The sequence below is a fragment of the Bos indicus x Bos taurus genome, chromosome 2, assembly GCF_003369695.1.
Source record: "Bos indicus x Bos taurus breed Angus x Brahman F1 hybrid chromosome 2, Bos_hybrid_MaternalHap_v2.0, whole genome shotgun sequence".
Classification (NCBI taxonomy): domain Eukaryota; kingdom Metazoa; phylum Chordata; class Mammalia; order Artiodactyla; family Bovidae; genus Bos; species Bos indicus x Bos taurus.
Window position 1 is genome coordinate 103015174 of NC_040077.1, and position 14757 is coordinate 103029930.

At 35.4% G+C, this 14757-nt stretch overlaps 1 protein-coding gene across 1 annotated transcript in view; it reads right to left on the reverse strand.

Annotated features, from left to right (window-relative positions):
- ABCA12 (ATP binding cassette subfamily A member 12) overlaps positions 1 to 14757 on the reverse strand; it is a 167208-nt gene that overhangs the window by 109288 nt on the left and 43163 nt on the right. Inside the window, 3 exon segments of the mRNA XM_027554070.1 lie at positions 5713 to 5891; positions 9912 to 10097; positions 12804 to 12901. Coding sequence (XP_027409871.1) covers positions 5713 to 5891; positions 9912 to 10097; positions 12804 to 12901 — 463 coding nt within the window.

Sequence of the window (14757 nt, forward strand, 5' to 3'; positions counted from 1 at the left end):
TATTCAAGGAGAAAATAGCTACAGTATTGAAAATTATTCTTATAACATAAAAGACAAGCTGCTGCTGTGTCATTTAATTGCTTGTTTGTCTGTTCATGCACAAAATCCCAACAAAGTATTCTTGAACCATACAGGATTCTAAAGCCTAAAAGGTCTTAAAGTAAGGAGTGAAGTTCACATCAGTTTTTTTTGTTGTTATTGTTAAGGTCTGAAAATAAGTAGTTAGAAACAGCAGTTTCCAATAAAAGGATACCTCTTTTTTTTTGTTTTTAAAGGAAAAAAATTAAATATTGGAAATTGTTTTCATTAAAAATCAAGCCCAGATAAAAGATCCACTTTCAGGAATAATTATTAATTAAGTATTTGATAAATATTTATCTTTTGCTAAACAAATGTTAATTTTTCTTTTTAATGGCAGCTTGCCCTAATTAGAGATTGCATTCTATCCTCTAAGTAGCCCACAGGCACTGCTCCAGGGGGTAGCTCAAAATTAATATCCAAACTAACTGGCACTGTCTTCCCAGGATTTTTATGTTACTAATAAGATGGGCAGTGTACACCAGGAATGAAAAATCAGCAAATTTACTGGTTCATGCTTGAGTTCATTCAGTATTTCCAAAAAATCAATTACCAACTTAAAAAATGCCTCTTTTTTTATCTCCTATTGTCATTAGTACATTTAAAAAATGTTAGCATTGTACAAGTATGTTTGAATTTCATAAACACTGTGAGGCAATATATATAAATATATATATATATGAGTGGTAACTTAGAACAAAAGGCTTTGTTGAGGATTTGCTGTTGTGAAATTAAATGTAGTACATATTAGCTAATAGCTCTTCCATATGTATCTTAGTCAACTGAAAGGTCACATCAGCAACAGCATGTGCATATACTTTCTACAATATTTTTTGAATTTTTAATATTTAAATTAAGATCATTTTAATTTTAGCTCCTAGCCATGAATAACTATTACATTTAGAGCGCCAATTTTTTGTATGTCCTCTAATTTCTAGTAGGTATGTGTATGGATATATAAACATATATCTATTTATTTATGGGCTTCCTTGGTGACTCAGTGGTAAAGAATCTGCTTGCAATGCAGGAGCTGCAGAAAGACAAGGGTTCAACCCCTGGGTCAGGAAGATTCCCTGGAGGGGGACATGGCAACCCACTCCAGTATTCTTGCCTGGGGAATCCCATGGACAGAGGAGCCTGGCGGCTACAGTCCACTGGGTCTCAAAGAGTTGGAGACGACTGAAGCAACTTAGCATGCATATTTATTTATAATTTTATTTGCTTCTCTAATAATTCCAAAAAGTCAATTCATTTGTTTTGTTATGGAACAATAAAGTTCAAAAGTTAAATAACTTACACAAGGTTATCCAAATAAATAAAGCTGGTTGTGTCTAATTTCGAATTTTCTGCTCTTTCTCCTTTACATTTTGACTCTGGTGCTTTGCCCCAACATGGCAGAGAAGAGGAGGACAGACCATTTCTGCACTGAGCCACAGCCATTGTTAGCTTGTTTTTCCAGCTGTGTGTTTGGCCATGGTGGGATGGCTGAATTTTTCTCGTCTGTGCTTTGTATACATAACAGCTGATATACCTCAGGCATTTTTATATTTGCCCCAAGAATCTCCTGGTTCTCAGACTTTGAATTGTTTCTGAATCCTGGTGAGTATGGAGACCAGGTAAACGTTCTAAGACTGGAGATTTCTGCCAGCCTTCGCCCAGCTTGGTCTGTGCTTGACTCAGCTGATCTTTTGTCTCAAAGTAACACCTTCAAAGACTGAACATTTGGCAAGCTCATTGTCAGCATTATTGTTATTAATATAGCTAATAAAAATGTCAGTAGACATAATTCATTTTTTCTATCAAAATGTGACCCCAAAAATGACACCTGACCCCCATCCTCTATGAGATCCTTTAAACTATTGATGAAGATAATTTTACTTCACTTCATTGGTTTTGTTTTTCTGTCCTGTTCATCATATACAAATGGAAGTTATCCAAAACAAGTCTCCTTGTAAGGTAATTTAAAAAGGAGTTTTTGTGATTCATATCTAAGTATACAACTTCCTCCTCTACTATAATAGTGACTATCACCTATGTTTTTTCATATGCTTTTCTTGGTTTTTGAGAGTGCTCATTTTTGCTAACTTCTGTCGTAATCTTGACAGTTTGCAATCTGGATTTGGTGACTGAACTATATAACAAGTTACAACTTTACAAAACTGCTGGAGGAAATAACAGCAATGAGTTTTGATAGGGTTTATTTGTTCATATTACTTGATCAACAAAGAGTAAGATAAACCAATGATTTGGTGACAAAATACAGTCATTTCTGAAGAATTTTAGTGACACTTTAATAATAATAGTTAAGATTTGACTTTAAAAAATGGTTGACATAAAAGGTCTTTCAACAGAAATATAATGCAAGACATTTAATTTTAAATATTCTAGTAGTTATGTTAAAGAAACAGATGAAATTAATTTTAATAATATATTTTATTTGACCCAATATATCCAAAATATTATCATTTCAACATCTAATCAATATAAAATATATTAGTATTTTATCTTCTATTGCATTATCTTCAGATTTCAAAGTATATTTTACACTAATGAAACATCTCAACTCAGATGCTAAATTTTCATTGAAAATATTTAATCTGTATTAGAATTTCATTGCAATTACCAGTGAAAAGTAGATTCACATACCCATGTTGTTTCAAATATATTAGAAGTTTTTCTAATAAATTTAATTAAAAATTAAATTAAAAATTAAATTCCTTAATGATAGTAGCACACCAAGTGCTCCAAATCATGGACAGCCTGTGCACCTTAAATTTACAAAATGCAACAGGCCAAATTTATCGCATTAAAAAATCCCACAAATAGCTAGAGGCTTTCATGTTAGAAAGAACAAGTATATAAATTGGCAATAAAATTTAAGTTAATTAATTAGCTAAATAATAAATAAGTAAAAGTCAACTGATTTAAAGAAAGTTATCCAGGTTAGAAAAAAGTCAGATGTCATCTGCTTTATAACAATCTGAAGCTATTTCTTTTAAAAGCTGTTTTCATTATTATGTAGACTGGTTAACAACATTCTAATCATTACCTGAGAACATATCTATGGTATAATACAATAATTTTATTTTAAATGTTAAGGGAATTAAAATAGCCACAGTACAATGACCTTATGTAATTTACTCTATCAAAATGATGTCTAATGTATTTTAATTAATTTATTTTTGACCAAAGGGTATTTTTTTGGATCTTCCACCTTTCAGTGAGCATTATTTTGTGGGAGTTTGGTTTTTATTTTTTGTTTAATAACCAAATTTCATTAAGGTATAATTCACATACAACATGATAAGCCTATTTAAGGTTATTATTCAATAAACTTTGACAATATATACAAGTATGTAACCACCATGCTAAATAAGATATAAAATATCTTATTTTAAGGTGATACAAAATATCACCTTAAAAAAGTTTTGTCATGCTTCCAACAGTTGCCCCAATATCCACTGTTCTGATTTCTAACACTATACATTAATTTTGTTAATAATACAATATCTACACATCTAGTATGTATTCCTTTTTTTTTGTGGTCTGGATTCTTTTGCCAGCACAATATTCATAAGATTTATCTGTGCTGTTGTGTGATTAAGTAATCTGTTTATTATTCTTAACTGAGTAGAATTCCAATTTTTCATCCATTCTGTTTATGGATATTTGTTTTTCTCCCAATTTCTAGCTATTGTGAATAAATCTGCTACGAGCATTAGCATACCAGTCTTCATGTGGGCATATGTTTTCATTTTCTTGGGTAAATAACCAGGGGTAGAATGGTATATCACATGGTTCTATTTTTAGCTTCATTAGAGCCTGTCACACTGTTTTCTGACATGGTTATATCACTTTACACTCTAACTTGCAATGTATGAATTCTATTTGCTTTACATTCTTGCCAGCAACTGGGGTCGCTCATCTTTTAAAACTGAACCCATTTTAGTGAGTGTTAGTGATATCTTATTGTGGTCTCAAGAGTATCTTGACTTCTTTCATTGCTACACTGTACAATTCAAACAATCCCGTTTCTCCTTTCATCGATTTACCTGTTTGTTTTCTAAAATAGAATATACAAAGGAGGAAGAGAACCAAGTGTCAAAATTCTGAGTGAGTGAAAATTTCCTGAAGAGCCAAAATGAGGACCAAATCAAATTTACTAATATCTTGCTTCTTTTATAGTTTAGTTATGCTGCTGTCACTTCAGTCGTGTACGACTCTGTACGACCCCATAGACGGAAGCCCACCAGGCTCCCCCGTCCCTGGGATTCTCCAGGCAAGAACACTGGAGTGGGTTGCCATTTCTTTCTCCAATGCATGAAAGTGAAACGTGAAAGTGAAGTCGCTCAGTTGTGTCTGACCCTCAGCGACCCCATGGACTGCAGCCTTCCAGGCTCCTCCATCCATGGGATTTTCTAGGCAAGAGTACTGGAGCGGGGTGCCATTGCCTTCTCCGAGTTTAGTTATGACATGTTATTTATTGTGGAAAGAGCACAGGACTTGGATTCAGATTCCTTGAGTTTAGGTTCTAGCTTTACCACTTACTTAGTTGTAGAACCTTGAGGAAGTCTTTTGACCTTCCTGAAGAAGTCATTTGACCTCCATGAAGGTGTGTTTTCTTTTTAATAAAATGCAGATATCTGTGGTCTCAATCTCAAAGCGGTGTTATGAGAATCAAATGAAATTAATATACCAACATGAGGGTTTATTACAAGGTCTTTGAACAAATATAAACATTTAGAAGTTCTCCAGAGAAGATGAGAAAACTCCTTTCTGGTGCTTCAGACATTAACCATGGAATCCACTGTGCTCTTAGTGACATAGTAGAGAGGCATCTGGGTTCTGGAGTATAAAAACCCAGGTTCAAACTCTCTTAGCTGCAAGATCATCAATTATTTAATTTTTACAGCCCTCTATTATCTCATTTATGAAATAAATGATAGTTCTGTTGTTAAGTTTCAATGTAAAATATATGAAGGGTCCAGTAAAGTGTTTGGCATGTAACAGGCACCAGTAATTACTGGTTGTTGATGCAGTTGTTTTGTTTAATGCACATTTCCAAATTAGCTAGGCATCACAGCCAAAACCTAAGTATGTGTTCATCAAATTCTAAATGCTAGCATGCTCAGATCTCATTTATGAGGAAAACAGACTTTAAAGGGATTTCTTCTGCAAGTTTTTCAAATCTTTGTGTCATATATGTCAAATAAAGTCAACCCAATATGCAAGGTTGTTTTTTTTACGGTGTAGTACCAAAAATCCAATGAAATATTTTCATCTTGAGCATGTAAAATACAGATGCACAGAGCCTTTGTGGTCCCTGAGTCAGACTGAGCCATTCCAATCAACCGTTGGTCCTCCTCTACCATCTTTTCAGAGTTCTGGGATATCAATTGACATTACTGATGTTATGATTAGTGTTCCTCAGTTCCCTATATACATGTCAATAACCCTGATGACCACAGTGTATCTTTCTCCTTTGCTTATCTAATACCCTCACGTTCACTGCCAAAATCTGCAGTAAGTGCTGAAAGGTTATTTGCTGTGTTTAAATTAACTACTTAGCAGTGATCTTCAAGGTAACATTAGAAGGAAAAAAAAAAAGACTTTGTTATGAACAGTGATTCTTACCTGTTTGCATTTCGAAGCGCATCAAATAGATTGCTTAGTGTGCTGTCATTCTGGAACACATTTGGAAAACTGGAGAGAAGCTCCCACACAGCTGTCTGCTCTTGTACTTGTGAGAAAAAGGATAGCACTTTAACCATTTCCTGAAACATTGTCTTCTGGTTGTTTGGATCACGTGATAGCTTAAAAAAATAAAACCATAGACAGGGTGAGACGAGACTTCAATATCTGTAACCACATGGCTGACTGTCTTTGAAAACACTGGAAGTCGAGAGTTTCAATTAAGTAATTCAGATTTTCATTTAGTTTGAAGTAATCCTTTACTTTAGAGAAGGCGATGGCACCCCGCTCCAGTACTCTTGCCTGGAAAATCCCATGGACGGAGGAGCCTGGTAGGCTGCTGTCCATGGGGTCGTGAAGAGTCGGACACGACTGAGCGACTTCCCTTTCACTTTTTACTTTCATGCACTGGAGAAGGAAATGGCAACCCACTCCAGTGTTCTTGCCTGGAGAATTCCAGTGACGGGGAAGCCTGGTGGGCTGCCGTCTATGGGGCCATACAGAGTCGGACACGACTGAAGTGACTTAGCAATCCTTTACTTGGAAAAACTGTAACCATTTCAAATGTTCTTACATGTAATTGAATTTTTTCCTATAATTTTAGATGTTGGCATATTTAATGTTTGGTTAACAAAACCATTTATACAAAATACTTTAAATTGGGTTTTGGGAAATTAAAATTAATTTCTTAAAATAAAATTAGCTTCTGAGTAATACGTTTGTTTTTCTCTAGGATCTAGTTTAGGATATATAGAAAAATACTCTCTATATCCATTAGTAGTGCCTGCTCAGTCTCTTGTGTCTGACTCTTTGTGACCCCATGGACTGTAGCCCACCAGGTTCCTCTGTCCATAGGATTCTCCAGACAAGAATACTGGAGTGGGCTGCCATTTCCTCATGCAGATCCATTAGTAGACCTTATATTATTTGCATAGAAAACCTTTAAAATTTAGGTGTTTTATGTATAAATGTGTGAATATATATATATATATACAAATACATGAAAATGTTTAATATTACACATACTTAACAAAATATTTCCAAAGTTCTGTTGCAATACAAGGAACTTTAGTTATAATAATGATTTATAGTGAATATCCTATAGTCACATCTTGTACTCTAAGCAAACAAATAAAAGAAAACCATGATCTTTACTCTTGCTCTGGATCACAGGTCCCAGAGAACAACTTCAGAAGTATTTTCTTCATTATATTTCCACCCCAAGCAATTTTCTTAATAAACTCATTCATAGTAGTAGTCAGGCTTTAGTTGGATCTTAATTCAAGGTCCTTCATGCTGAAAATGTGATTTTGAACAAGGTAGTTTTAGCCACACATTCTATATGGCTTCTGAGTTTGTTGAGATAGAATTCTAAGTGCTCTACATTGAATTGGCATTATCATAACAGTGCTTCTAATCTGGTTCATTTGGAAAACTCAGGTTAATGAAGAGTAATTTAAGCATTCTGTACTTCAGTTCAGTTCAGTTGCTCAGTCATGTCTGACTCTTTCCAACCCAATGGACTGCAGCTCGCCAGGCTTCCTTGTGTATCACCAACTCCCAGAGCTTGCTCAAACTCATGTCTATCAAGTCAGTGATGCCATCCAACCACCTCATCCTCTGTCATCCCCTTCTCCTCCTGTATTAGTGAGTCAGTTCTTCATATCAGGTGGCCAAAGTATTTCCTTACAACGAATAGTCAGGAATGATTTCCTTTAGGATAGACTGGTTTGATCTCCTTGCAGTCCAGAGGAATCTCAAGAGTCTTCTTCAACACCACAGTTCAAAAGCATGAATTCCTCAGAGCTCAGCTTTCTTTGTGGTCTAACTCTCACATCCATACATGACTAATTGAAAAACCATAGTTTTGACTAGATGGACCTTTGTCGGCAAAGTTATGTCTCTGCTTTTTAATATGCTGTCTAGGTTGGTCATAGCTTTACTTTCAATGAGCAAGCATCTTTTAATTTCATGGCTGCAGTCAACATCTGGAGTGATTTTGGCACCCAAAAAAATAGTCTGTCACTGTTTCCGTTGTTTCCCCATCTATTTGCCATGAAGTGATGGGATCAGATGCCATGATCTTCATCTTTTGAATGTTGAGTTTTAAGCCAGCTTTTTCACTCTGTTCCTTCATTTTCTTCAAGAGGCTCTTTAGTTCTTCCCTTTCTGCCATAAGGGTGGTATCATCTGTATATCTGAGGTTATTGATATTTCTCCTGGCAATCTTGATTCCAGCTTGTGCTTCATCCAGCCCAGTGTTTCCCATGATGTACTCTGCCTATAAGTTAAATAAGCAAGTTCACAAAATATAGCCCTGACATGCTCCTTTCCGAATTTGGAACCAGTCCATTGTTCCATGTCTGGTTCTAACTGTTGCTTCTTGACCTGCATACAGATATCTCAGGAGGTAGATAAGGTGGTCTGGTATTCCCATCTCCTGAAGAATTTTCCACAGTTTGTTGTGACCCACATAGTCAAAGGCTTTGGTGTAGTCAATAAAGCAGAAGCAGAAATTTTTCTGGAACTCTCTTGCTTTTTCGATGATGCGACGGATGTAGGCAATTTGATCTCTGGTTCTTCTGCCTTTTCTGAGTTCAGCTTGAACATCTGTAAGTTCCCAGTTCACGTACTGCTAAAGCTTTGCCTGGAGAATTTTGAGCATTATTTTGCTCAAAATAATATTTAGCATGTGAGATGAGTATAATTGTGAGGTAATTTGAGTATTCTTCGACATTGCCTTTCTTTATGATTGGAATGCAAACTGACCTTTTCCACTCTGTGGCCACTGCTGAGTTTTCCAAATTTGCTGGCATGTTGAGTGTAGCACTTTCACAGCATCATCTGTTAGGATTTGAACTAGCTCAACTTGAATTCCATCACCTCTACTAGCTTTGCTCATAGTGATGCTTTCTAAGGCCTTCTTGACTTCGCATTCCAGCATGTCTAGCTCTAGGTGAGTGATTACACATTGTGGTTATCTGGGTCATGGAGATCTTTTTTGTATAGTTCTTCTGTGTATTCTTGCCACCTCTTCTTAATAAGTTCTGCTTCTGTTGGGTCCATAGCATTTCTGTCCTTTATTGTGCCCATGATATGTTCCCTTGGTAACTCTAATTTTCTTGAAGAGACCTCTTGTCTTTCCTACTCTATTGCTTTCCTCTATTTCTTTGTATTATTCACTTTTTATCTCTCCTTTGGAACTCTGCATTCAGATGGCTGTATCTTTCCTTTTCTCCTTTGCCTTTAGCTTCTCTTCTCAGCTATTTTTAAGGCCTCCTCAGACAACCATTTTGCCTTTTTGCATTTCTTTCTCTGGGGATGGTCTTGATCACCGCCTCCTGGAATGTCACAAACCTCCATCCATTCAATAAAATTCATAGGATCAAGGGGAAAAATGTTAGATGTGAACATGTTGAATTTATTCTCATTTATAAAATTTTGAGGCAACTCAAAAATTTTGATTTTGTGAACTCTCATTGTATGTGGAATTTCATTTTAAAAAGATGATCAGTATCTTATTTTCTGATTTTCACATCATAATTTAAGACTAGCATACAAAAAAGGTCATTAGCACTTCATATAATAAAGTTCTTGTTTCTAGTGTATAATATTTTGGAAAGAGGGATATATTCTTTCATAAAAATCAAAGTTTTAAATTAGGTTTTATCTTAGAATAAACATTTAAAAGATTACCCATTATTCTAGCTTCTGTGAATTACCAGGCTCTGAGAGTTTAATCATTAAATTTACATTACATCCTGAGTAATCTTACTTAAAAATCTCAGAGAAAACAGTCAATCTTCATTTACCATAAACCAAGGTCAAATTTCATCTCCAAAGATGAGATTCTACCTCCGTATTAACCATAAAGCAATATTTTTTGTTTAATGGATCATTTCAATCCAGCACGTTTAAATGGAAAGTAGTCATTGCTTAGAATTTGACATCATGTGTGAACCTCTGTGTGATGAATTCATGCCAAATGTGAGCCAGTATTTCAGTCAGCATTTTCCAGTCCATGAGACCTATGGACTTGCTCTTTGAATCACTTTGAGTTGCTTTGTGCATACAAGAATGGAAATGATACATTTCCTGCTATTGTTATGAGACCCTGATCATATTAAAATGTTTACACTCACCTGAGAGAATTGGTTTGTTAGTTCTTGGAGAGAAGACTCTAAAAAGGTCTTGTTGGACAGGCAAAATATATTAAGAACATTTTTCCCTAGAGTGGTCCAAGAGAAGGCATAATCAGCAATATAACCTGGATAGTTCTCACACAGTTCTCTTCTTATATCTTCTGAAGTTGAATTTTGCTGTAAAAGCTAAAAATGTGTGTGAGAAAAGCGGTATAACAATGTTAGTAAATACAGATATCAAATATACTAGTCTTCAAGGAAATGAACCTGTTTACATAATAGCCATTTTAAGTTCCTGCATTATAGCAACTATGAAATTAAAACTAAAATACATTGGGTTTACCCATGAAAATCCCTGAGAGAATATGTGAATATAGTGATTATTGTCATCTTTATGATTTAAAATATTCACATATGATTTTCTTAACTGCACTCATTTCTTGTATCTGATGAGACAACCTAATGTACTAGATCTTCTCTGACAAAAATCTTCAGGCTTAAAAATCTTAGCTTTTCCTGGGCATTTAGCATCAGAGATTTAAGGGTCCTAACAATTTGTGACACCTCATGGGAAACTGGCCAGGATTTCTGGAAGACTTCCAAAGAGGATGAGCTTCAGAGTCTAGTCTCAAGATCAACAGTGTTTATTTAGAAGAAGTAGAAAAACATGGATTATGTTTCATTGGAAAAGCAATAATTTCATTTATGAGTTATGCATTAAAGAAAAAAGAAAAACACATATGTGAAGATACATAGAAGTATATAATTACCAAAGGCAATAATTGGAAAGCATTTTTATAATGGAGGGCCCCCATATATTTTACAGTACAGACTAGTCACAGATGTAGCACTATTTTCAGTTATAATATTGATCACATTCACCATTATTAAGTTGTTTAGATATTTATAGAGCCAATTACAGTGAGTTGCAATATTTAATGCACCCTTCCTAATAATTGATTCTTACAACCTGTCAGGTGAAGGCTAACTACCTTCATCCTTCCCCTTTTATATCACAAAATCTACACTATGCCTTCCAGTGATTCAACTTCTAAATATAATGAAATAAGACAGGATCCATTTATTCTAGGATATACTCTAAGTGCCAGGTCTTCTAGTCATTCATCTATATCTCTTTCTTAACGTCACATATAAATTCACTCCAAAATGATTTCTCTACTTATTCTTGCAAGGGTTGCAGAAAGCAGTAAACAGAAAGAAAGAGGAATCAGAGAGATTGCTGACACAGACATCAATATGTCATTCTAATTTTTATATCCTTTCTCTGCTCCAACTACTCTGAAAATATGTATCTATACATAGAAAATTCATTTTTCACTTATCTCCACTGGATATATGACTTTGTGCTGCCTCACAAAATTCTGAAGTTTTATTCCATCTGAGAAAGAGAACCTGGGAATTTCAATACAATACATTGTGGGTTTTTTTTTTTTTTTTGAGAATAGCATTGCTATTTTAGCTATTAAAGAATTTAACTGATATAATACAAGACTGTTTGCTTCCAGTATTAGAATATAGAAGAATTGGAGTGGAATAAAATCATAAATAAAATAAAATTATTAGAATATGGAAGAAATGGAATGGAATAAAATAACTTTTCCTAGTTTACACCCTGATATGACTTGTGGAGGCTTTATACCGGAATTAAGTGGGCACATGGTGGGGTTTTCTCAGTTACACAAGGTGATTTAGGTACCTCAACTATTATATACACCAGGATTTCAAAATCTAGACTAAACTGACTGTGAAGGTCTTATATATCATCCAGCACTGGCAGAATTGCCTTGATAGGTATGGTGCCTTTTCCATTCATTTTGAATTGTTCTTTGGTTTACTGACATAAATAAGTTTATTAAGATGCCTCAGTTATACATAATGTCAATTCAAGGGGAACTAATAGACACATATTAAGTAGCAGTGGTTAAGGTCACAGGAATACGAATAACATGAATAAAGATCAGAGTTATGTCTCCATGTTTCAGATGGAAGAAATGTCTACTAGATAAGATGGAGATGTATTATTAAAATTCTTTTGTGTGTGTGTGTGTGAGAGAGAGAGAGAGAGAGACAGAGAGATAGAGAGAGACAGAGACTGAGAGAGAAACAGTCCCTCTGTGGCAAAATGTTGAAAGTGATCTCCTCTTAATTTCTGAAGAGCATGCAAAGCAGGACTCAAATGCCCATGGGCCAGCCAAGTAACTTAAATGTATGAATCTGGTTGGATAAAAGACCATAAGGAAAAGTGGGGATTGCAGTTAACAGAAGGGTACCTCTTCGGCCTAAAGGCATTCAAATTCAGTTTCTTACAATCCTTGTATATGTGCACACGTGCACATGTAGCTCATAGGTTGCCAGTACACACCTCTTAGAAATTATGTTTATCATTTTGCAATCTGGAATCTTAGAGAGGAAGGTGAGTAAACCAGACAGAAATCCATAGGTAAGCTCTTTAAGCCATGCTAAGGAAAGGGATTTTATTACTTTGGGGAGATATTTTTTATAGCTCCAATTTTTCCAAAAGCATTTTTAGTATGGATGAGGCAGCGAGTCTGATGGCTGCTCTAGCTTCATTTGCTTTCATACAGCATTTTTTCTTCCCTGCTTCAGAAAATTAAAAGATCACATATAATGCCACCCTATTTTTTTTTACCAAATGAAAATCTTAAGTTCAATTAAGGGACTTAACAGGGAAGTAAATAAATATCCAAGACTTTAAGGAATTTAGAATGTCTCTAAATTAAGCTTTTTATCAAAGAGCTCCTAAGAAAAGAATCTCTCTAAGATATTACTCCAAATGGGAGTACTCTTCCTATGAGGTGCTTGTTTACCTGCTTTTTATTATGAGCCTAATATAAAGCTGATTGAAATTACCTTTTCCAAACTAAGAATCCGGGCAAGCACTTGACTACCATTGAAAGTATCTGTTCCAGTACTTTCCAGATCAGCACTTGGACTAGGAAATATTGTGGCTGTTGTAAAAAGAAAGAAAAGATTAGCAAAATAAACACACAAACTCACACACACAGACACACACACACACATAAGAATCCATAAATATCACTTACGCTTTCATATACTCCACAATAAGAAATGTGTTCAAATATGCACCTTCCATGAAAGTTTCCTACTGGCAAAATGCTGAATCCAATCAGTTTTTCCTTTCACATAAAACTGTGATGCTTTTGGTCTGCTCTTGGGTTCTTTCCAATCATTCTAGATGTCATTTGCTTTCATTCCAGTTTATATCATTAAACTTTATCACCAATATTATTGCCTAATAAACGGAATCATTTCAGTGCAAGCCTAGAGGATCTGAGGTGCCTCCACTAGCCCCACAATCCGTCACACCCAACATCTGGTTGAAGAATCTGCCAATGCGCAATACACATCTGGTGATAATGTGTTTTTTTTTTAATTATTCAATTGGGAGGCTAAAATCTGCTTAAGATCATAAATTCTCTCCTCCCCAAAGTGGTTTCTGAATGATATTTCAGATCAAATAAATGGGAGGAAGCAATTAGTCCAGACTACAGTATACTCTAATTAAGTAATTCCCAAAGTGGTCTCATCCAATACCATTTATAATGTGGCACAGTGTTCTGGGTTAGGAACATTAGCTGGAAAAGTATGTTCAGATATATAGCATTCATTAGCCAGTGTATTGACTTTTATAAATTTTGGATAGAAATACTTTATTATCCTCACAACAAAGAATCTTAATATTCAAAGATACAGTGACCAACATCAGCGGGGCCTAGACTTTGTTAAAATGCTCACGGGGCTGAAGAATTTACATTCCTCTAGACCAAAGCAATACATTTGTGAGATGACTGGCCAGAAATATAATCCATGGCTACTGCACAGAGCAAAGCTAACTGGACTACAACAGTATGATCTTATTCTGTTCTTTAGCCTACTCTGTCAGACACCCAGAGATCATTCACACAGCATGTTAACGCCTCAAAACCATTCACAAATGTATTCCTACTACAATAACAAAAGATTTTTTTTTTCATGTGGCTCATCAACTTAGACTGGAATATTAGTGTCATAGACTCGTAAATATCACATGGCATTTTTAAAGGTTATTTTTTCCCCCCAGAGCACCAATCATATTCTAACATAGAGGAATCTCTGTTTTGTTCACTAATATATCTCCAATAGCTCGGACAGTACCTACACGATAGCAGGCACCTAATGAATATTAGCTAATGAATATGAAACAGTCCTGCTGTCTTGAGAGTTTATTCTCAATTTGTGGCTTCTAATAACTGTATCTCAGGAACATCTGCAGCAGAAGTACCTGAGCAGAAGGTTCAGGAAGCTCAGCATGTGGTATTCTGCACACTAACATCTGAGGGCCACTGACTTAGCTGTGAGTGAAGGAAGCACACAGGCACGATGAATGACTGTGACACTGAGTGGTGGAGTGGGAGGAAGAAGACTATTAGCTGGAAAGTCCCACCCTGACAGTTGGCCTAGTACTAGCTCAGCTGGATGACTGCAACAGGGAGGGTGCTTAACCTTGTTGGGCCTCATATTCCTCACAAATAAAATGTAAAGCTCAGACAAATCTCTGAGACTCCATTCAATATGTTTTATTGCTGGGCATTCTAACCATCCCGGTGTCATTTAACTGTAGACAATGGAAGAGTTCCTGGTCAATTGTCGGAAAGTGTGTAATTCTCAACATTATATTAGTACCATTTAGGCTTTTGCTCCTAGTGTGTATCACAGTAATAACTTAATTTCCAATTATTCTCAAGACCTTTGCATAATGGCACCACCACACTCAGGCAACTGTAAGGAGTGTTTAGATCTCTCA